Below are 24523 nucleotides of genomic sequence, written 5' to 3' on the forward strand. Positions count from 1 at the left end.
TATAAAGCCCTATATCCACTTACGAGGCAACTACAAAAACACATTTCATAAAGCTATTCATCCACAATCAAAACGATAACACCGTTCGCAAATTGACAACATCTTTCAACAATTCGCTGCTCCGATACAACTAATTATGAGCCGATATGGCTTCATGGGAAAACAGTTGTTATAACATTAGGGCTGCGTTCGATAATTGCAGATTCGGGAATATCCGTAACTGTTCATATGGGGTGTAGGGTAAAAAACAGACAATAGGGCTTACCTGGCTTGGGCCATGTTTACGATGGGCTGTAAAACTGTAATTGAAGAGATCAAACGCGCCGCCCGTCGCTTCGCTAAGGGAGAATGTATGCTACGATTAACAAAAAGGGATTAGGAATAAATATTTAATTTCATACCACATAGACGGTAATTTTCTTCTTACCTCATCTGGCCTTTATGGTTCACATTAATCCTACTAATATTATAAATGCGAAAGTTTGTAAAGATGTGTCTGTGTTTGTTGCTCTTTCACACAAGAACTGCTGAACCGATTGCAATGAAATTTGGTACGTAGACAGCTGGACAACTGGAATAACAATACGGGATACGGACTTATGCGGGTGAAACCGCGGGGCGCAGCTAGTAGTTTATACTCGTATGTTCAAATTCTGAACAAAAGTTCTTAAACTTTCATCATCTGCGTAATTGTTACACATTTAAGTTGTATGAAAGAATATCTTCAGGTTTTTACAGGTGTTTTGTACTGCATAAATTGAAACGAAATAAATCATATCTCTAATGCCTTCAAAGTCTCTAAAGCGTTCCTAATCTCATTAAACATCTCTCTTCTTTTAATTTGTATCTAATAACTAAGTGTTTAAAATGAATGTTGTATACAATAAAAATTTTAACTGGTTATAATAACCAGATTATATTTGTAAAATATACAGTTATAGGTATAATTCAGCTCATTATTTAAATAAAAAATAAGTAGTATCAGTTTTTTTAGTTGTTACATTCACTGATTCTACTCTCTATTCAGCTAATTTATTAGTTAATTATGCATTAAAGATACATATCATCCACCATAGTATACAAATAAGCTATTGCCGAACGTAAATAATTTAAAATAAAATGACCAGTGTGAAGGGCTCCTTAACTATTCGTACCTTATGCATTTTTGCGTCTACAAACATCATTTATGCGAATTTAACTCATATCGGTTACGAATAGAGTTGTTTTTCCAATAGATCTAATTAAATATCTAATTTTATTAAATGTTACGCATCTATTACTTGTAACTACAATCACAACCTCATTAGGAGTAAAAAAAATACATTATCTACGTAATTATTTATGTCAACATTTTAAATCCAACGTTCTTTTTTTAAAGGAACTGAAAATTGTAATCAATTAGAATTATAGTTATAGAAAATCTAGATATATATAGAGATTATATAGAAAATATAGAGCTAACAACTGAAACTCGTATAATCTGTTATAAAAATTATCAACATTTGAAGGATTCTTGCTCAATTGACTTCAATAGAAGCTAAACGTTGAAATGGCTATTTCAAATTGTTTTGCACATTATTTCATTAAGGTCATGAATTCGTGTGGGCACTTTTATAAGAATTGTGTCATTCCATTTATGAAAAATAGCTTCTAAACATTTTCTGGAATAAAATAAATAAATTATGTACAAGGAATAACTGTTTTTTTATATTATAATTATTAAAATGCGCATCTAAACGAGATCTAATTGATTAATTAAATATTTGAGCCTTTAGTAAATCTACAGTTTGAAAAAGTATACAGAAAAGTCTTCTCTTAATTAATGACAAATAAAAAGAAACTTGACTAAAAAAGCAGTGGTGGCTCAGTGGTGGGAACCTCGGACTTCAAAATTGATAAGTCGGGGTTCGAGACCGGGCGAGCGTGCAGGAAATAAATTGATTTTTCAATTTATCTGCGCATGTGGATAACATCACCACTGCTTAAACGGTGAAGGAAAACATCGTGAGGAAACCGGCATGTCCGAGAATCAAAAGTTCGACGACATGTGACGTCTGCCAACCCGCACTTGGCCAGCGTGGTGGATTATGGCCTGAACCCTCATAGGAGGCCTGTGTCCCAGCAGTGGGAACATATATGGGCTGATGATGAAAAAGAAACTCCGCCAATGTCCTGTATGTGTGCGAGAGTCAGGACTCAAATTTCAGACAAAAAAAGTTCATGTCTTTATATTTTTATAAAGACATTCAATTGAAACAAAGGGTACCATGCTTAATTAATAAAATCACTAAACCTTAGCTATTAGTTAACCAGAAAAAGCTAGATATAAGTGTTTTTACATGTATTAAAAATATAACTATATCTGCCTATATCTTTCAATCTATTTTCCTCATACTCACTTAAATCGAATTAATACGATCTCACCAAAAACAAAGTACCTACGAAGTTGTAACATACTTACCAATTACGTTCCATATCAGAGACTAGACATCGAACGCCAAACAATAACATAAAAGAATCGATACTACGAGAAACAAATGAATTATCTATAAATGCCTTAAAGACATTGATTCATAGACCAGCAAAGTTTAAGACTAGATCACATACTGATATTATATTGTGTTATATATAATATAATTATATTATAACGAATGATAAATATACTTATGAGTAACTAATGCATGATAATTAAAGGATTCATGAACTTCGTTAAATTAAAGTTCTATATGTACAAAATTAATTTATAGTTATACTAGCTGACCCGACAAACGCTGTTCTGCCTTACTCTTATCATTTAGGTGTATGAAAAATAGATGTTGGCCGATTTTCAGACATATCCAATATGCACACAAAATTTCATAAGAATCGGTCGGTTTTGGAGAAGTTTGGTAATTAAAATTGTGACACGGGACTCCTTCGACTATAATTAATTTCAGTGTATATCAAATATCGAGAAATTAATTTACACCTGATTAAATTATACATCATTAATTTATGACAACTTTTTGACACCTGCAACATAACTTGATTACATTGCGAGTGCAAATAACGGAGCTCTGATCACTTAATTATATTCTAGAGGCTGGATAGGTCGAGATATTTCAACGTAACTATATGATACTGAGTAATTTAAGAACACATAATTTCATGTATTTTATTTATTTATACGTTACAAAATATACAACAATCAAGCACACATGAAAGCCAATATTATATTAAAAAATATGTAAGGAGATATAAAAATGACACAAAAATTATGTATATTGTACTATCTAGTGGAGATGGTATGATTATCATTAACTTCAACAAGAAAGTTATCATCAAAATGAATGTAATCATTAAATTCTTAGGGTAGAAACTCATTATCATACCAGAAAGTCATATAATTACAATGTTAAATATAGTCAAATACTGAATCCTTATAATAAGTACAATAATTATTACATAAACATAAAATATTAAATATAAATATTAAACAGGTGCTGTCTATACATTGTTAAGTCTTCACTTCGTTATTAGGAATAGGTACAATAAGCCATATTCCATACTCAGCTAGAATCTCCGTTATTATCCGATGCTATTTTTATTTTATTCATAGATACGATCTTTATCCCCTTGTTTACTCTCTTCCAGTATATAAAAACCAATCAATTATTCCATGTAATTCTTAATTAAATAACAGGAATCAATTAATATTATATTATTAATTTTATAGAATACCACTGAAATATTAACAGTCCCACAATCGTTTATCTACGAGTTGATAGCAAAATTCCTTAGAATGTAATTTCTTTATTGTATATTAATACATAGTAAAAAATATCTTGTTAATTATAAATTAAATATATTATTATATATTATTAATTAAATATGCATTTCGCTAGTTTCTTTCATTGTTTTATATTCTATACCTACTTTTAAAAATACTGATTTTTAAATCTACTGATTTTTTAATAGTATGACTTTATTTTCTCATTGTAAAATTGTATAATAAAATAACCGATTACACAAAAATAACAATAGCATAATAAATAACATAAACAGGGTTATGTATGTATAAATAAGAATAATATTTCGCAACGGATATTGCCTCGACGTCAATATTGGCCCATTACAAAACCATAAATTCACTTTCCTTATTATTTATTGTATTGTTGTATCGAATCAATAATGTTTCGTCAATTGTTTTGATAAACACATAATATGTGTTACATAGGTGAGTGTAGGTCATAGCACAAAGCGATCAAAGATGTTTTTATTTATTCTCGAAAAAATAATCCAAGTATGAATCAAACTCTGAATCGTCTGAATTTTAAACTGTTTTATAAAATGAATACTTTTTGCTGTGTTTATTGCTTTCATAAATGTTATGCCTCTATTCATTTGATATTTTATAAATGATTGGTTCTCTAGCTAGATATTATGAAGCCCCAGTAAGTATGTATCGGATGCACTCATCGCAATCATTCTACAACCCCATTCGTATATCCTGTATACATTTTTTAATCCGACATAAATTTAAATTTCGAACAGTTAGAAAAAAAAGAAGATTCCTAGACGATTTTTATTATAGTCGTAAATTGTTGCCAGTACACATACATAAACAGATTAATAAGTAGTTAAAACGTAACATTTTGATAGACAAGTTTACACTGAGTTTTATAAAGATGTATGGTTCTGGTTTTTAACGCTGAGTGACTTGAAAACACCGCGATGATTGAAAGCTGATACAAACCAGTATTTTGATAAATAAATAGAAGTTAGGGTTGGATGTTTGTAAAACTATCGATAGCTTTTATGCCAGATAGTACTTTTTTTTTATTTAAACGAAAAAATAATTACGTGGTAACTTTCGTATAAGCGATTGGTACAAAATAACAGTTCCATGTATTAAAGTAAGTATATGACTTTCAAATAAGTTACCCCTTTTTGTGTAAAATGTAATAATGTAAATGTAAAATTGTGTGTAAAAGTTCATTCATTCACAATATCAATGCAACAGAAACTGTTATTTCTTAATACAGTTTTAGTATAAATTACACTTTATAGTTATTCTGCATAAACATAAAAGCTCAATGTAATATAAAAGAAAAAAGTATCGATGTCGATAATCGTAAAGTATCGATAAATGCTTTCAGAAATCAGTTCAGTGTATACTTAGGAACGTATACCTCAGCCGATGTTTTTATTCGGCCACGGAAAGCCAGGCCACCGATTAGTGATCAATTTAAAAAGTATAAAACTCAAATTATGGCGCTATCGTCGGCGGGTTTTTTTTGACACCTTTGACGTTTATTGCCACTAAGTTCGATATTTAAACGTTTTCGGATTAGAATCTAGTTTTGTTCCATTGATTCGGTCTGTATTTTATAATTTAGGTAAATACGGGAATTGCATAAACTTTATATACTTATTTATTTATAGATAATATCTTTGAACGACCTTTTTAAACCAATTGATTAAGTGAGGTTTTTGCAAAACTGAGTCAGTACCTATAGTTTTTAATACAAAAAAAATAGACTCAATGGTAACAATTTGGTTGATAATGTTTCTTCTGATAAAGTTGCAACCCTGCGCTTCGAGGATAAATCTCATATTAAATAAGAATTTCTAATTAGACCTAAGTTTCACCTTGAGCTAGATTCAATTCAAACATTGTTAGTAATTTAAACAGAATGAAATACACAGTGCCTGTACCTACCCGTCAAATAATTACAGCGTAAAAAGATATTTTACAGCTCAATACATTACTATTTTTTTAATATACATCTCTCAGTTTTAAATTCAAAACAATGTCGGTAAACGATAGGCACCACATCAAAATCATTTCGAACAATAACCGTGAGCGGCCATATTGGTTTATTTGACGTTCCAGACGCCATTTTGCATCGAGTTGCGTTTTGAAACCAGAACAAAGGAACCATTCCAGATAATAGACGTAATTGAGATAGCACAATGCTTATAGGATGGTTAACTTGAGACGGGTGGATTGAAATTATGGCAACGGGCCACTGTCAGAGGCTTCGTGTTTACTCAGATAACAGTTTGCTGTTTGCAATGAATACTAATCAATTTAATATCCTAGCTTCTCACCTTAAACATGATTCTGGTTTTAGAGAAAACTGTTAGAATATTAGAACCATAATAATACTTTCTATAAAAAGTGAAGTCCGTGTCCCCTAGTGGGGTATGGGGCAGATGATATAACATCTGTTTCACTGATCGATTCTTTTTATTGACAAGTAGGTGATCAGCCTTCTGTGTCCTGCCAGACCGAGACGTTTTTTTTTTGTGCGTCCCCACCGGGAATCGAACCCAGGACCCCTCGGTTCTACGCTCACGCGTTAACCACTGCACCAAGGAGGCGGTTAATACTTTCTATGGCGTTATAAAATTAATATACTTACTTTTTAGGGTTCCATACCTACCCAATGGGTAAAACGAGGCCTAGAGACTTATTACTGACTCTGTCTGTCTTTTTGCTTCTCCAAATGTTCATGGGTTGGTAGCGATTACCATCAGGCGACCCACCATATTGCCGGCTGACATAAAAAAAAGAAAAAGTCATAAACCGTGATAGTAAGACAGTTGAAATTATCAGAGATTATGCATGTATGTTGCCGCTATAACAATAAATAATAACAAAAAAGATTAAGCAATAGTTGGCACGGTCATAAATTGGATTATTTTTTTTTTCAGTTGCTAAAGCTAATTTGTACGGAACCTTCAGTGTCGCGATACCGACTTGAACGATTTTTTTACTAAGCTATACATTTTTTAAACTCCAGATATGCAAAAAATCCAAACTGCGATACAGTTGGGATACAACCCGATCGCTTGCGGTGCGCTAATAAGAAGTCAATATTAGCTGGGCGGGCGGATATAAAGGGTAACTTTACATGGAAACTGAATATCTATTATCATATTATATGTACTTGTGTTATGATAAGATAATATTTGAAATAACTAACATGTAGCATAGTTAAAAAAAACTTTAGATGGAACTACATATTTAATAATAGGTTAGTAGTTAGTACCTATATATAGTCCTCACATTTTTAAGGTACCTTTTATTTAAAAACTGTAATACTTTCGGAGTCAAGTCCTTAACTTATTTTTTATTTGTCTAGATGGGTCATCATAGAAAGATTGTTTTATCCACATTAAAAAGTCTGCACACATAAATATTAAAATATAATTATAAAAATGATTTATATTACCAACGAAGTGTTAATAGAAGCCCACGATATGCATACATTAAAAATAAATTTAAAAAAGCTACCTTATAAATTCCAAGTTCTAAATTACGCACGAACCGCGTTTTTTGCTAGTTGTATTATTTTTTAAGTAAGTATATTATTCTGACTACAGACACAATTTGTCTCAAGATGTACAATACTGTATCTATGAGTATTCAGGCCATTGTCATGTATTTCTACACATAAAGGAAAAGAAGGGTTTAGATAATACATACATAATAGACTAGAATAAAATAATAGACAATAGAAAAACGTAAATTCAAATAATTATTTAACTTTTTAAATAAAGCTCCTTCCACACGCGAGACCGCTCGAGGCGCGCCGATAACAGGGCGAGTGTACATAGGGCCAATTAGGCGACGCCCGCGGCTGCCGGGACAACGGTGTTTTCATGGTAATTGTATCCCGGATAGTTTGCAGAGTGGCTTTATTCTGAATATTGCATGATAGGGAAAATTTACCTGTGGATAAACTTGCTTATAATAATTTTACTTGCGTTTGATTTACCTTTTTGTTGTGGGATTTGTTAAACGCCGGACTGGTAATGGTTTGTTATTATGTGCCTACAAAAATAAACATCGATATATAAACTAAAACGACTTAACTGGGTAATGTATTACCTACCTATAAATATAAATAAGGCATTAACCGTTACATTCAAGAATTTCCGTTGTTATCGGAACGTCGGTTAAAAATCATCAAAGTTTAAGTAAACTAAGTTTTAACATAAAAGCATGCTAGTCTCAACCTCAGTGCATCAAATTTGAAATGATGTAATTAATTTATTGCGTACGTGTTAAACATTCGTAAACTTATATTTGCATATCCAGCTACCTCCATACTCGCAATAAAACCAACCCATACCACCAGTTCTCGGAACTAAGCCCTATTGTATCGCTGATCCGATCCCGTCGGCCCGACAAACGGGCGAGTGAACAAATATTGTAACAGCGATAAGGCAAGAGCGCCGCTTAAAGTATGTCAAATAATGCATCGACGTGCACCGCTCTGTTTGTTTGCTTGAATCGTAAGGTTTTGCGCACACGGACGGTGATGGTGGGTGGTTTTTGTATAGAAATAACCCGATATTGAGCTAGTAAACAGACGATTACATCTTCCTGTTGTTCTTATGTGAGGGTTTACCGCATTTTTAATACGGTGGCATGGAAATATTATATTTACTAGTAAAGAAAAAAAAAAGTAACGGCCGGTAATAATCTTTTCTCAACTATTCCTTTTTATGCTACAAAACTTAACAAGAAACTTTTAAATATATAAAAGTTGTTTACGTTCCTAGTAAATATCTGTTAAATTAATATAGAAAAAAGAACATAATTCTTAATAAGTATCGTATGTTATAAATGAATTAAAATTCAGCAATCAGCAAAAATATAAAATAGAATTTATTTCATATGTAATGTGCACAAACACTAACTCATTGCACATTATTATCTTTTCTATGTTGGACATGTATAGGTTTCTAAGAAAATGGAAAATGTTTATAGTTAAATATTTTATTTACATTATAAATAATACCCATAGCCTGAGTTTGATTAAACGATGAATAATATAGACATAACCGTGCATATATAAATATATCCCCAGCTATTTGGAAAAAAATTAATTTAAATTTATCGTAGTTGTATTGAAAAAAAATAAATGGTTGAATTTGGAAAAATATCGGTTCACAAGTTCATGTGCAGATCCATTTAATTTTCATGTCGAAACTAAGGAGATTGAATTATTATTTTTTTAATATAAAGCTCTGTCATAGTGAATAACAATTTAATTAGTACTTTAAACATCAACTTCGAAGCACAATTCCGAGTTACACGCTTTTATCGACTTCCCCACTCAGTCCTATCAGTGGTTGGTGTAGTATTATGCGTGGAACTGGTTTACATAAGCAGTCTATATTGGTACATCATTAATATGTCATCAAAAACAGCAAATAACGATTCTTTTTCCTAACCAAACCTAAATAAATATTATCACCATGAATCGAATTTCGTGTCGATTTAATCGACATTGACTTACACAGCCATCGCTAAAACCTACAAAATATTTACTCTCTTTCATTAACTCGGGATTAAAAATAAAACCACCACAAAAACAAACACATCCAATCATTTAATCACAACAATAATCACAGTCCAAATCACTCGATCACAATAGTATCAACTGCTTGCTGTCAGCTGGCGTGATACAGTCCCGATAGAGCATCTTGCAACGCTCGAAGACAAGGCAATGTAGATGAATAACCACCGGCCTTCTCTGTTTCGTTCTCTGCCCTGAAAACAAAATTATAGCATTTTCTCACTTTATATTAATACTAGCTGACCCGGCACACGCTGTTCTGCCTTACCCTTATCATTTAGGGGTATGAAAAAAAGATGTTGGCCGATTCTCAGACATACCCAATATGCACAAAAATTTTTAGAAGAATCGGTCCAGCCGTATCGGAGTTTGGTAACTAAAATTGTGACCCGGTCTGAATATCTGGGTATTTTCAACCAATGTGCCAAAAAAGGAAGGAAATTGTCATCTTGATTACTTTCTTAGCCTTTTCTACTCAATTATTTGATAACTCCGTGAGTTTTCAATTGACTGCCTTCTTCGTATTTTATAGGAAATTTTCATGATTCGCTTAACACACCATTTTAGAATTTCGGAGTGGTGGTAGGTCTTGGAATGTTAGAAAAGACAACAAACAAGACCATACTTTTTGAAAGATGTGTGTGGTGCCCCTTATGGTCATTGGACATAAAACCCAAAATAATGGAAGAAATTCGCAGATTCCTATCTCTGCAATCAAATATTCTTCTCTTCTCTCGGAATTACGAGTGGCAGAAAGGTTGGTGTCATCACTATACTGTAGTTACGCCCCATCATCAAATCCTTTCTGTTCTTTTAAACTTCCAAACATTGTGATGCTAATACAAAAATATTACCTGTCACATGAAAGGCCACCAATTAAAGTCTCATTTCGTATGGATTCACAAGACAATAACTTACATATCCACAAAGAAACACAAGATTTTATTGTGTCAATATTCGTTCCTTTACACAAACATAAGTTTAATTATTTCCTTCTACTTTTAGGGTTGCTTGGTAGAGATTACTACCTAGCAATGAGGCCCCTTTTGTTTTTTTTTATTTATTGTTTGCTCTTCACATTTTAAGTTTCTTCTTTAATAAAAAAAATAATTTCATTATATAAATAAATTACTCTTTTACCTCACATGCTGCAGGTACCCCTTATTTATAATTTCTTGTAAGGACGGTGGATCAGGACCAATTCTATCTGGTATTGCAAGAGGTTCATATTTATAGAGAGGTCCTTCCTCGATAAGCAGTAAAGGTTGCTGACCTGAGCCCCTAGTGAATTTAACTCCACTGGAGAATTGTGATACCTGTAATGATGATAAGGGAAACTATAAAACTGAAATTCCATGTCTACTAGGAGGGTATAGGGCAAATTATATGTACATCAGTTTCACTGTTCAATTTTCTTAAAATACAAGCTGATAGACTAAAATATTTTTTTTGGGAGTCTCAATCGGGAATCGAACCCAAGACTACTCAGTTCTATACCCATATGTTAACCACTGTACCAAGGAGGCTGTATCCATACATGCTATTTTGAATGCAGTTATGTTGTTTTTTTTGTTTGTCAAATGTTCACAATTCAAACAATACAATTTGACATGGAAGTAATAATATGCTACTTTTTAGCATAAAACATATATAAGTAAATATGAAATTAACCTTCGGAACTACAGGAACTATTTCCTCCTGTTTATTGGCTAAGTTCTGTGAGAATGTGTTCAGTATATCCTTAGCATCCCCCTCTGCAAACATGAGCTCATCTATTAAAGCTTCCTTCTCTCTTATCTTCTGTTTCTTTGCCTCCTGTTCTAACCGCAACGCCTCTGCCCTTCTTAGTTCCTCCATCTGCTTCTCAATTTCTAAGATTTCCTCTAATTCTAATTCTTCTCGGCCTGAGAAGGATAAAATACCAATTATTCAAAGATATTTAGTCCTTGCAAATATTCTACCACACAGCAGTAAAAATAGCAATATTATAAACCACCTACATTTCTTTTACAAATAAAACTGATAATTAAGATTTGTATTTATTTAATTTAAATGAAAAAAAGACTAATTTTTATTGTTTTCAAATTTAGAAATAGCATAATCTTATTATGAATAAAATATATATTAAATGCACATATCATACCAGTGCACAGTCAATACATTAATAATATTATGTTATATGAATGAGCAACTTACCAATTTTTGCTTTATTTTTCATGATTAATTCCTTATTATCCTTTTTATACTGTTCTATTTTTTTATTTGTATTTAAAATGTCAATGTTATTAACTAAATTATAAATTATAGATTCTATATCTTCTAGATAGTCATTATATTCTCTTAAAGTGGCGAAATCTTCTTCTTTCTTGTTGAAATCTTTTAAAATTCGTTTTCTAATATCTATTTCTTTTTCAACCATAGAATCTTCGAATAACTGAACACGAAAGTTGCTGCGGCGCAAGGGGACATTGCATTCTGGACATGAGCCAGATCCTGTGGAAATTATAAACAATGAATAACATTTAGTACATTTGGTCACAATATAAACGACTTTCAATGTATTCTTTCAACATTTATAAATTATTCTTATTGTAAAAAAATTGACTTTACCTTTTAAAAACAGTAAATCAACACAACTTTCACACAAGGCATGGCCGCATACGTTTACCATCAATTTCAAAGAAGGGTTTCTATACTTTGTAGTTTTACAACGAGGGCATGCTTGATCATCCATTTTTAAATTTGATAAATTATTCCTCTAGGCTCTAATAGCTAATTTAATTCCCTTTGATATTTGTATATTTTATTTTTTATTCGGAAGATTCATAAACTGTCATTCAAGATTTGACGCTTTATTGCATAGATTATACACTTATATATCCACAGATTAAGAACTAATTACTACGTAACATATACTTGTTGCGAACAAAAAAATATATACTCTCACTGTTCGTAAAATTGAATTATTTTGAATAAATTTTCGTAGTCAGAAGATATGTATATTTGCCAGTATCAAATATATTAAAAAATATACACAAAGAGTATAACTGTAATTTACTAGTCAGCTTAAACAGATGATTAAGTTTTGTAAAACTTTAAAGAATTTTGTAATAAAACATAACAAACTAAGAAATGGAATATGAAAGGATTGTGTTTCAGATATAAGGTAGGAGCGGTTAAATAAGATACACAAAATATATGATCTATATCTTGTCTTGTCTCATCTGGTGTCTCGAATGAAGTTGCAAACAAAGGTTTGGTAGGAATGACTTCTTGTTACTTGTGATATTGCTTTCCTATAATGCTATGTACTGTGTTGCCAGAATTTATCCCAAGATTAATAAAATATTAAGCATAAAAAAAATGTTATCGTTTATTTTTAAATGTAAGAAAATACCTACTCACATAACAATTACTACTCTCTCTCTCCCTGACAAATGGCAATCTGCAATTGACACATGACAGTGACACACTTGACATTTGATGACTGATGATCTATGATTTTTTATCAACAGTAAAAATTATCAAATTGAAAACAAATGTCTTTAATGTAAAGGTGTGCATTTATGAGAAAATATAAGTAGTTTAATAGTAAACAATACTGTTAAGATATAAATATGAATGTAGCAATCGGAAGAATTGTAACAACGCAGTCGTATAGGTTATGTTATAGGACTACGTACAAATATTTACAAGCTCCAGTAACCTCAAGATGTCCTGTTATACAACTACGAAGCTACTGCGACAACAAAGTAGAAACTCGGAGATTGCCCCAATTAATGGAATTTCCACCAATAGTGTGGCCATCGTTTATAAAGTTTATAAAAAATTGGATGTTCGCGACATTCATCATTCGGCCGTATTTTGATCAAGAATTTAGTTTGGCGGAGTTTATTGAAGCTTCCAAACATGCTGTGCAGGTGTTTTTCATTAATCTATTTCTTTAATTGCTTATAGTATGCAGTAAGGTAATATATAAAGGTAATCTTTTAGATATTATCTATGTCATTGTGATTTTTTTTTATTGTTAAGTAGCCAGACACATTGCTGTCTGCATTGTACAATAAAGGTAGAATTATTTATAAAGATTGAAACTGTAACTGTTTATGGGGTTGTATTTCTTACATCAATAAATAATATAATGTAAATGATAGGAGAGGGCTACTGGCTACATTCAACAAAGGACAGGAAAAGAAAAAATATTTCAATAAAATTCTCATATTATGTATTTATAAACAATCAAATGGTAATATAAGCTTTAAACTCTAAATTTTTGGCAACTTTATGGCATTTATCATATTGAAATAATTCTATATCCTTTTAGGTGGTTTCAGAAGGTTTACAAAATAGTGATTTTAAATCATTGGAAGGGCTGGTAGACAAAGATGCTGTTACATCACTCAAGTCTGCTATTTCACAGCTGTCTATTTCACAACGACAATTGTTAAGTATTGATAAGGAAGATATATTTTATGCATTTCCTTATCAGGTTAGTCATGAAGATTTTAATGTTGTGTTCCTTTTTACCTTAAGTTTGACACCAATAATTAAAAAATCGACAATTACTAATGTTTTAAAACCGCCTTTAATACTTTGCCAGTAACAACTTCTGTGATGACAAAGTATAATTTTACCCATATAATATTGTGTTTCTGTATTATTTCAGGTGGGAGTTATGTTTGATGATGCTGACAAGAGATGGGTGGAAATAACAATGTGTTATCATGTCCTTAGGGGACTCAAACATATGAAGGAAACAGGGGATTTGCCCCCAATTACTTTAGGGTAAGTACTGAATATTTTTGTGGATTAGTTTAAAATATAGAAGCTGTCTGCTATTACAATTCTCTCAAAAGTCTTCTTAATTTAAAATATAAGATCATACACTAAATTAATATCAATTTTTTTTTCTGTTACTGTGGATGTAAAAGGAACTATTTGTTTTTTCAATAGTGTTTAATGTGTGAAAAAGAATCTTTCATGCTTGATCATGTTTGTGAAATAAATTAAGATCTATGCTTAATAATGTCTATTAGTAATAAAATTGGTACACTATGGACCCCATTTTTAAGTATAAGCTGTATATATTGTAAATTATTATTATATAATTTTATGTTTCAGCGGCCATCCAGAGTTTGAAGACAAAATATTTATATTGAACTATAGATTCATTAGAGAATTCACAAAAGGAGTAGAAGACAGTTGGTGGATAAATATTGTGAATCATTTTCAACCTCAGAACCTTGTTAAGAGACAGTGACTTCCCTTAGACAATAAGTAGGATATATTAAAATTTTCTTGGCCTGAATTTGCTTTTTTTTAATAAGGCCAGCATGCTTCATTATTTCGAAAGAAGTCAAAATCAACTAAAGGATACTATTTTTGCTGAAACATAAGTTTATTGTTTGTATTTTTTCAATTTTATTTAGCATTCAGTACTATCTAAAACATGTTGAATAAAAAAAGTATAAACTAAAAAATATAATTGATCTTTCAAAATATGCCCTCTTATACTGTATAACATAATAAAATACTATTTACATAAATAGAACTTACAGACTGACCTTTGTACAAAAAAAAAAATACAAATCATATTTTTATACTAATAAAATTTGGATCTGGCTAGTCGGGACAAATACAGCTACAGTGTATGAGAAAATAAATCAGTTATGTTTGAAAAATGTTTTATTGATCTTATTAAAATTCCTTATTACAAACATGCACTATTAATATGTAGCACAACATAATCAATAATCTTTTTTTTCTTCATACAGCACCAGATAGAAGTCTTTCAATAACAATATAGATTTTTTTTTCCAAAAGTCTAAAATACATCACAATGATCATGAAATTCTTTGCAGGCACTTCTTATTATTCCCAATAATTGAGTTGTGTTATCTGTAAAGAAATAATAATCATTTTATTTGTATCCTATGCTTGAGAAATGCAAAGAAAATTATTGGAACCATGAGTCATCTAATTCTTTGAAGAGGATCTTTGCACACCTTTTTTTCTAAGGAATTGTTTGTCAGGATACAATATAGTAGATGTATACAGTGCAGTCAGTAAGTAATATGTGCTATATTATACATAAAACTCATCTATATATGTCCCCTATACAGCCCCCTAAAAGCAAACCCAGCCTATATAACCTGGGTCACAGTGGCTTTGGCAGTTAACAGATGGTAAAGGTGAGTAAAATTGTGTTTCAAATTTGTGATAGCATAAAATTTAGTTTTCATATATTTTACTTTACAATTGTTTTAGAAACCGCCTCGTCTATTGGGGGACACTTAGGAAGATAACAACCCCTTTTCAGACACCCTCACAGTCTAATTATTTATAATAATTATTATTTTCTATATAAATGCACCTCGGTGCAAGTTTAGTAGCGCGTTCTATACTCTAAATTTATCAATAAAATTAATTATGTAGATTTATAACTGATAAAATAAGTAAATTAAAAAAAAACAATATCAACAAATTATGAAATCAAGAATACAATAATGCGATTCATTTTTGTCTTCAAATAATCACAATAAAGTAACCCATCGCGTAAAAAACTGTCAAGTTACTTTCACATTTTTGGTATCAATAATAACACTATGTTTATCCCGAGACATTTTCTTTGTTTGCTACATGATGTAATTTTTTTTTATTTGTTACTCATTTTTCACATATCTACAAAACAATATATACCTTTTACAGGGTCCCACAAAGACCTTTTTGAAGATCCACATTGTAATTTTATTGGCCTTTGTTTCTTCATACAACCCTCCACATCTGCAAAGAAAATGTTTATAATTTACAGATAATTTAATTCTGTACTGGTACTAGATTTCACTATATTTCTTTCTGTTTAAATTATTCTATACAATAGTTATACACATATGCTTTTTAATTTAGGTGCAAGTCTCTTAACAAAATTCTTCAAAAGGTATAATTGATCAAAACAATAATAGGTACATTCCAATCAAATTTACCCACTGAGACGTTTTTGAAGAATTTTTTTTATGTTAGAGCAGGCAACCAATCTTGCTTGCTTGAACATCATATATAACCTTTATAATAATCTACAAATGCCTTGCCAGCTTTGAATAGGTGGATGGAAAGGATTGACTACAGAAGGAAAGGAATGGACTGGGAAAGGTGGGGAAAAGGATACAAGCCTAAAAACATAAGTAGGTACTAATTAAAGATTAGAGTGACTCAAAACCTCACAATATGTAGAAGATACTATACAACTTACCAGCATGAACTTTATCCAATAAGGTGCTAACATCATGATTCTCAGATAATCTTGAACACAATGCATTTACATACTGGCTAGAACCAGGCACTATTTTCTCAGTATCACCGGTTTTTAGCTCATATGTCACACTATTATCAATAGTCGTTGAACACTCGATTAGTAAAACTTCATATGCTGCTTTCGAAGATTGAGTAGAATAACCAATTATTAAATTGCTATCTAATGTATATTCTTCAATATTGTATATGCCTTTGAATATCTCAGGGTTTGATTGTCTGAAAAGTAGAATAATAAGAATTTGAAATTGATTAAAATGCCTTATATTTTATTGGATAAAATGTATTGAATGTATTGTTTTAAAACCCTGATTTTGTGAATAATATTCATTGAATTAGTGCATAATTATCATATGTTTATGGGAAAGTTTAAAATGGTTTATTTATAGTAATTACTACTTTGAGGCCTTAATGATAGACTTACTTATGGATTAGTACCACAGCTTTACTATATGGTCTTGTGTTTGAGCGTTTCAGTCAGTTCAGTTCAGTCATATATGTATAGGCACAAAGTCAAAATAACTAATAACAGAATCTTAAACCTCTTAAAATATTCTCAAACATACTTATCTAAATATATTCTACACATGTCCATGATCAACACACAAAGATCAGGCTTACATGTTGAGACCTCTCTTAACAGCCAATTTTCAGTAACACAATGGTCGAAAGTTATGTTTTCTGATGGACAATCTATGCCCAATAAGCACTTAGTGTTGCAGATTTCACATCCATGTCCTGCATAGAAGATAAAACCTAAAAAAGTTAGTACTGTAGTATTGAAGTACTAATATAATCATTGACATAACCCAGTAATAAATTTGACCTTATATCTACTTAGAGTGTATATTTAAATAATTTACTTACAATATGAATCTTCCGGAATTAATTCAAACACTTTTGATAGATTATTTTTTAGCTCTACACTTTTTGTATTTCTAATGGAAACAGTAATAAAGCCCAAATTTCTTAAATTTGATCCTAAAGATTCACAGTCAATTGATGGTGTCACTAATTTTGACAAATAATCATATTTATCATTAGCTATTAGGATAGCTATCTTGGATTGTGGCTTATAGTATGTGAATATTGTTTTTGTAGAATGTAACACAGTGGCTAACAGTTGTTTATATTCTTCTATGGAGAGTCCTCTTCTATCTAAATATTTTATTAGGCTTTCACCAGGTTTTTTCTTATCATTATATGCAATGCTGTAAACAGTGAAATATAGCTTTGAATTAAATATTTAGATTTATAATATCATTAGTTAACAGAAAAAAATATTTTATTTTCATACTTACGTTACGTTCGCTAACTTAGCAATAATATCACATTGTTCTTTCGTTAGCGTTAACGAATATTGTTGTTCTCTGTATGACAAATTCTGTTTTAAAGACATTATTGCAAAACATTACAGTACTAACTTTAAATCATACGATAAAAGGAAACCATAATTATATCAGTTGAAAGAATTCATTTATATTCAGATATTGTAAGTAAATATTATGTCGTCTAAATCAATTTCATATTGGTACCATGTATTAGTAATTGTTTTAACATTGACTTATTTTTCAGCATATCAAAAACATGTCAATAATTGTCATCCATTTAATCCATATCAAGTGTCAAGTCATTAGCACAGATAACAGACTAAGAACTGGTACTACCTAAGTCATTAGTCAACCCACAGATTAAGTACAACTTAGTGGTCACCTACTCCTTAAGTCATTAAATCCATTGGAACACCTATCATCTCTCTTTGCACAACAAACAACACAATATTATAATTATACGAATTTTAGTGTCAATAAGATTCCTATCTTATTATCAATAACATAACATGATGGAGAGTTTATAGTATAATCTTATATTTTGTTGCAAGGATGACGTTCTTTTACCATCATGTTTATAATTTACCTTAGGTTTCTACAATAGGTAAGTACAACATAACCGTCACCTACCTACTTACCTATTCATATTACTATTTACATTGTGTAATTAATTTTAACATTTCTCAAAATTATTAATTGACAGTTGACAAAACAGAATACTAATTTGACAATAACATACTTCTACAAATATGGCTATCGGGGTGGATATTTCAAAAAGAAAACCTCGACAAGTAACTGGTACTCCGTCAGCCAAAGCCAGAAATATTTTGGGAATTGGAATATTGAGCTTTGGAGTAATTTGCGGTGTTTTCTACCAGTACGTTCATACACATACAAAATAGTCTAAGAGGTTATAATTTTTCAAGAATTAATTTTTTATTTACAGTTTCGTCTGCATTCCTTCCAAGCTTCGGAAATTCGCTGAAAGCATTTACGTAGATCCAATCGAAGAAGTAGAAAGAAAACAAGTGATAGCATCAGGCTTACTCCCTAGAACAGGTGATCAAATCAGAAAGATGATAGAAGAAGAACAGAGGCCTGATTTGCCGCACAAATAGGATGAATATAGATAAATTTAGTAATAGGTAGGTAGCATTGTTAATTATCTTATACTTAAATAAAAAAATGTAGTTGTACAAAACTTGTTTTAATTGTCACCAGTGAAACTACATCAAAAACCGAAGTTATAAGTAAATATTTCTCCAAAGAAAATGATATGGACGAGAGTTTGTTAGAGTTTCAAGAGAAAAAGAAGAATGTAGCTGGTCCCAAAACAGTAAAACCTAATACCAAAAAGAAGAAAAGTAAGCGACCAAAAGCACAAAGAGATATAAGAAATTTGTTGAATCCCAAAAGGAATGAATTATTAAAGTATTCAAAAGATTTCGATCATTTGTGTAAGCAATCTGGTATTGATGTAGACTCTGAACAACTTCAGCTGGCTGTGGCACTGTCAAAATCATTACAAGACTCGGAAAAAGTAATACCTAAAGTGACAGATGATTCAAAACCACTGACATCACAAGAAAGAACATTAAAAATTAGGAAAACATTACAAGAGTATGGATTTAAAGTTCCACAAAATGTCTCAGTAGAAACAAACAAAAGAAGCAGAAAGCACAATAAAAATTATAAACTTCTATTGCTGTCTAGTTCAGAGAAAGAACAAATTATATCAGACAGATATACTCAAGTGTTATTAAATCCATGTAATACTGTAGATAATACATTACATTTTATACCTAATGATACTATATATTATAAAACTACTTATATATCTTATGAAAGATTGAAAAGCAATTACCTGCTAGTTCTAGATGTGCTTGAACAACCTTCAAATGATATCAATTTGTTACGAAATTGGGCAGAAATACCCGGCAGACCTGCAAGTCCAGTTTTCGAGGGACCATACATAAGTTTTAATGATATTCAATGCTCGCAAGATGAGCTAGATAATTTATTCAGTGGTTCTTTAAAAACGTGTCATGAAATTATTGAAAGGAAACTTGTAGATAATTCGGTATTAACAAATTGTCATATAAATGATGATTTTACTAACCAATCCAACAATTCAGATATGGAGGTAAATAAAATGAATTCAGAGCATAACACTCAGATGTCATATGGGGTACCAAGTATGTCAAAAACTTTATTACCAATATCTGAACAACTGGAAAGAAGTAAATCACCTGACATATTTGATGATGAAGTCTCAGAGATAATGGATGAAGTAATTGACAAACCTATTGACAATAAACACAAATCAATCATAAGCCATGATACAATGGATCTAACAGAATGTGTGAATGTACAAAACATTACAAGAAAGAAATCTAATGACTTTATGGAAATGACTAATTGTGTTTTACAAACAGAACACCAAAAAAATTGTTTTGAAGAAATTGATCTTACTCAAGAATCAAATGTAAAACATATTAGTATTTGTTTAAAACATAGTAACAAAGAATGTTCCCCTGATTCCAACATAATCTGTGATGCTGATGAAACAAATAAAGGTGCTCAGATTAGTTATCTAGCAGATACTCATGTAGAAGATGGCTCATCAGTAACTGATATCCAAAGTATTAAGCACATTGATAATTGCTCAAAAGATTTAATTTGTAATTTGGATTCCAGTGATGAATTGCCAGATATAAAAATAAATGGGAAAAAGAATTTATCATTGGATGATACTGTAATAATCAATGAAGATTGTGACATTGCAGTTGAGTCAAACTTTGATATAAATGAAAATCATGAACCAGTTTTTGATTTGACATCTGAAAACTGTGCACTAAATCCTTCATGTAAATATAAAGTAGTAGATAATAGTGATAAACGCAACCATTGCAAAATTGTTGGAAGCAATATTAATGTAGATGACAGTAAAGATCAAACTGTTCCATATGATAATAATGTAGATCTTATATTGTCTCCTAAAAATTATTTAAATCAGCCATCATGTAGTTATATTACAAAAATTACTAACAATAGTAGCATTGGTAGTGGTAGTAGTTATAAAATTATAAACAATATTATTGATATTGAAAATGCTGAAGATGATTTTAATAATATTGGTGCTACTAAATATTGTAATAATAAATCAAAAGAACATAATAATGGCGATGAAAAACTTGGAGAAATGAATAGTAGTGTGAATACGAGATGCAATTCCGAAATTGAAAATTATGATGATAATATTGATTTAACACAATCTTCCAATTCAATGTTTTCTGATGATGGTATACAAGAATCATCACAGCAAAGTGCAGTGATTAATGATGAAAATAGTGGTGTTGAAATTATAGATAATGTTGATAAGGAAGAAAATGGAGACGAAACTGTACTGTATGATGATGTAGACCTTACACAATTTTCAAATTCAAGTGTCAATGAAAATACACAAGCTATGAGTTATAATTATGTATCAAATCTACCCTCATGTTCTGGAACTTTTGTTCATCTTGGAAAAATAGGTGATAAATCAATTGATTATGATGAAATGTATGATGATGTTATAGAAAGTTACTCAAATGTGTCCAAATCGAGATTAAAATCAGAAACTAATCTTAAAACGGCAGACAAAGATAGCAATAAATCAAGTAATACAACATATTTGGATATAAACAATGCATCAACTTCAAGAAATCATTCTGTATCCTTTATAAATCCTGATAAATACGTTAATAAATCAACCAATGAGGTGATACAAGCAAATTTTGATTTCGGAGGTATTTCAGTATTAGACAATTGTACAGGTAGTGAATCACCACATAGAGATAGTTACTTACCATTTGTAAATGTAAAAGAAACTGAAAATGATGTACAGGTCAGTTCACCAGATCCTAGTAATAATGAGCATTTTGATTTAATGAAAACACCAGAAAATGATGAATACATAATTAAAGTCGATCAAGTAACACCTAAACCAGATTATGAAGCTATGTCGACTCCGGAAATGCATAGAGAATTGGATAAATATGGTGTAAAGCCCTTTAAAAGAAAAAGAGGTATGTAATTGATAAAAATATTATTTATAGTTTTATAGCATTGAAATGCTTTATAATTGAAAAATTTTTAAAGAACTGGATTCGAACCTTTTTGCCCAAACATAGCATAATGTTTATCACATTTCTGGGCCCTGCTCTCGAAACTTTGACTCCGAATTTAATGTAAAGACTCCATGTATTCTCTAGAACTAAAATATTATAATATATTCTCACACTAGCTGTTCGCCCCAGTTGTCACTCAGTGTAATTGCAGCTTTCTAATGGTGAAAGAATTTTTGAAATTGATCCAGCCGTTCACGCGTGCTGCCGTGACCAAGGGAAATAGAGATAATTTTTTATATATATCTCACCAAATACTAGATACGAAATAATATCATCTCTATTTATTTTCAGCTATAAAACTTCTAACATACATTTACGACCAAACTCATCCCTTCGTAGAATCTTGTATCGAAGAAACTTCAACCCCTTCAAAGAAACTCAAAACTTCCCATCCTGTTCGAGAGAGATCAAAATCTCCAGAAAAATCACCGTCAAATGCTGTTTTGAATAATGACAAGGAAAATACTTGTATATATGTACAAACTAACAATAAACCAATTATAACAGATATTGAATGTAGCCCAGAGGATTGGGTGTTTCAGAAAAGAGAAAAGCCAAAGGTAAAGGTTTTTTTCTTACTATACCTACTATAACGGAAGCATTCTTACTTTTCATATAATACTAGCTGACCTGGCAAACGCTGTTCTACCTTACTCTTATCATTTAGGGGTATGAAAAATAGTTGTTGGCCGATTCTCATAGATACCGGATAAGCACAAAAATTTTCATCAAAATCGGTCAAGCCGTTTCAGAGGAGTATGGCAACGAAAACTGTGACACGAGAATTTTATATATTAGATAATAAAAGAGTAACCAGACAATAAGTTAACACACATTTTCGTCAAAGGTCACAAACATTATTATTTTTTGCATTGTATGTTAGTTTTAGTTGGAATAAGGTTAATTTTATTTTGGTGTATATTGACCAGCTAACCTAATGATATTGTATACAATTTAAATGCACTAATACTATTAAAAATAGATCCAGTTCGAATCCTACTCGAGAAAAATCTGTTAAAATCTTTAGCTTCTTTTTCAGATTTGTCAATAAGGTCGCGTTTTCTATATTTCAGATACATTCCTGTCGGGTTCCATTGCATATAGCGTTCCACAATTATGTCTCTTGTCGCAGAACGTTGCGGGAAGCTATATTGTGCTATGAGCCAATCAACATAGATGTTGTACATAAGGGTTTAGTTGCTAGTGGATATAAATATAATCCTAAGGTAAGAATAGAAGTGTTTAACAGTTTGGTAAATAGATTATACGGCATAGTGATAGATTATCTTCTAATATATGAAATTCTCGTTTCACAATGTTAGTTACCATACTCCTCCAAAATGGCTGGACTGATTCTTATGAAATTTTGTGTGCATGCGGGTAGGTTTGAGAATCAGCCAGCATCTATTTATCATACCCCTAAATTATAATAGAAAGGCAGAACAGCGTTTGCGGGGTCAGCTAGTAGTACAATAAGAAAAGTTTTCAAATATATTTTTTTTCAGGATCTTTTAAAATTTATGGACAAAAAATGCATAACTGTCAAGACTGCAGATAATAATGCTAGAAATAAAAGGTGACATTACCTCATTTGTCACGTCGAACAAGTACAAAAAAAGGATCGCTGCATTTTTGTGTATATTTTTAATTTAACTACTAATAAATGTGATTATTGTTTATAAAGGTTTATTATTGGATTATTTTTTTGTTTTGTAACATAATTGGCAGGTATTCACCTATTCCTAAATGCCTGTTATAAATCTCTGTCTGTATATCTGTTACGCTTTCACGCCTAAACCACTGAATCGATTTTGATGAAATTTGTTAAGAAGATAGGACTGAACTTGGGACAGGGCATAGGATACTTTTTATCGCGAAAAAGGTGTAGAAGGGGTTTGAAAGCTTGTATGAAAGTTCGTTACTGTCGAACCGATTTTGATATTTGGTATGAAGATGGATCTAAACTTGGGAAAGGATATACTTTTCAATGCGAAATCGATAGGCGGGGTTGATAGTTTGTATGGATGTTCCTTATTGTCAAACCTAAAATCCTGTAAGATTCTTTTCCACCTAAACCGCTTAACCAATTTTGACAAATAGTCCTTACAGACTAATAAAAATAGATCTTAGTATAGGCCACTCTACCATGTCGCGCGATATAACCGAATTCCACGGGAAAGCTAGTAAACATATAGTATCTTCATCTCTTAAATATTATTGATTATCGTATGTTGAGAGAAAGAATGAAACATTTATTCGGCTCCATAAAATTACAATAACGAACATGTATGGGTAAACAGCGTAATCTGTAGTTTGAGTGGCTACCTCATTTGACTCCTCTTTCTATCTTCTATTT

At 31.0% G+C, this 24523-nt stretch overlaps 4 protein-coding genes across 5 annotated transcripts; 2 read left to right on the forward strand and 2 right to left on the reverse strand.

Annotated features, from left to right (window-relative positions):
* Window positions 1-9368: 9368 nt before the first annotated feature.
* On the reverse strand, window positions 9369-12222 carry LOC119836810 (CDK-activating kinase assembly factor MAT1). Its single transcript, XM_038362282.1, has 5 exons — window positions 11967-12222; window positions 11553-11849; window positions 11028-11260; window positions 10497-10672; window positions 9369-9550 (listed from the first exon to the last, which is right to left on the reverse strand). The coding sequence occupies exons 1-5, from the start codon at window positions 12088-12090 to the stop codon at window positions 9451-9453; spliced, it is 930 nt and encodes a 309-aa protein (XP_038218210.1). The 5' UTR covers window positions 12091-12222; the 3' UTR covers window positions 9369-9450.
* Window positions 12223-12823: 601 nt separating this feature from the next.
* Window positions 12824-15037, forward strand: LOC119836698 (m-AAA protease-interacting protein 1, mitochondrial). Its single transcript, XM_038362120.1, has 4 exons — window positions 12824-13276; window positions 13681-13845; window positions 14023-14141; window positions 14478-15037. Exons 1-4 carry the CDS (start codon window positions 12974-12976, stop codon window positions 14614-14616), a joined length of 726 nt encoding a protein of 241 aa, XP_038218048.1. The 5' UTR covers window positions 12824-12973; the 3' UTR covers window positions 14617-15037.
* LOC119836697 lies at window positions 15024-18262 on the reverse strand. The gene is made up of 6 exons (XM_038362119.1): window positions 17966-18262; window positions 17532-17875; window positions 17231-17420; window positions 16606-16883; window positions 16056-16139; window positions 15024-15254 (listed from the first exon to the last, which is right to left on the reverse strand). Exons 1-6 carry the CDS (start codon window positions 18061-18063, stop codon window positions 15181-15183), a joined length of 1068 nt encoding a protein of 355 aa, XP_038218047.1. The 5' UTR covers window positions 18064-18262; the 3' UTR covers window positions 15024-15180.
* Window positions 18263-18687: 425 nt separating this feature from the next.
* Window positions 18688-23844, forward strand: LOC119836741 (structure-specific endonuclease subunit SLX4). 2 transcript variants are annotated; one of them, XM_038362188.1, is made up of 6 exons: window positions 18688-18872; window positions 18942-19140; window positions 19217-22065; window positions 22459-22727; window positions 23241-23393; window positions 23673-23844. In XM_038362188.1, exons 2-6 carry the CDS (start codon window positions 19115-19117, stop codon window positions 23745-23747), a joined length of 3372 nt encoding a protein of 1123 aa, XP_038218116.1. In that variant the 5' UTR covers window positions 18688-18872; window positions 18942-19114; the 3' UTR covers window positions 23748-23844. The 2 variants fall into 2 exon arrangements, with proteins under 2 accessions (XP_038218116.1, XP_038218117.1); XM_038362189.1 differs by lacking the exon at window positions 23241-23393.
* The last annotated feature ends 679 nt before the right edge of the window (window positions 23845-24523 follow it).

Source organism: Zerene cesonia, chromosome 25 (genome assembly GCF_012273895.1).
Source record: "Zerene cesonia ecotype Mississippi chromosome 25, Zerene_cesonia_1.1, whole genome shotgun sequence".
Taxonomy (NCBI): Eukaryota; Metazoa; Arthropoda; class Insecta; order Lepidoptera; family Pieridae; genus Zerene; species Zerene cesonia.

Coding starts and splice junctions, on each gene's coding strand:
- LOC119836697 (XM_038362119.1), bottom strand. CDS start 18,063: ATGTCTTTAAAACAGAATTTGTCATACAGAGAACAACAATATTCGTTA. Junction 17,421..17,531: donor AATTCCGGAAGATTCATATT/GTAAGTAAATTA, acceptor TAACTTTTTTAG/GTTTTATCTTCTATGCAGGA. Junction 15,255..16,055: donor TTTGTGGGACCCTGTAAAAG/GTATATATTGTT, acceptor ATTTCTTTACAG/ATAACACAACTCAATTATTG.
- LOC119836741 (XM_038362188.1), top strand. CDS start 19,115: ATGAATATAGATAAATTTAGTAATAG. Junction 19,141..19,216: donor ATAGATAAATTTAGTAATAG/GTAGGTAGCATT, acceptor AATTGTCACCAG/TGAAACTACATCAAAAACCG. Junction 22,728..23,240: donor AGAAAAGAGAAAAGCCAAAG/GTAAAGGTTTTT, acceptor TCTATATTTCAG/ATACATTCCTGTCGGGTTCC.
- LOC119836698 (XM_038362120.1), top strand. CDS start 12,974: ATGAATGTAGCAATCGGAAGAATTGTAACAACGCAGTCGTATAGGTTA. Junction 13,846..14,022: donor TTTATGCATTTCCTTATCAG/GTTAGTCATGAA, acceptor GTATTATTTCAG/GTGGGAGTTATGTTTGATGA. Junction 14,142..14,477: donor TTGCCCCCAATTACTTTAGG/GTAAGTACTGAA, acceptor TTTATGTTTCAG/CGGCCATCCAGAGTTTGAAG.
- LOC119836810 (XM_038362282.1), bottom strand. CDS start 12,090: ATGGATGATCAAGCATGCCCTCGTTGTAAAACTACAAAGTATAGAAAC. Junction 10,673..11,027: donor TAGTTCCTGTAGTTCCGAAG/GTTAATTTCATA, acceptor TCATCATTACAG/GTATCACAATTCTCCAGTGG. Junction 9,551..10,496: donor GGGTACCTGCAGCATGTGAG/GTAAAAGAGTAA, acceptor TTTTGTTTTCAG/GGCAGAGAACGAAACAGAGA.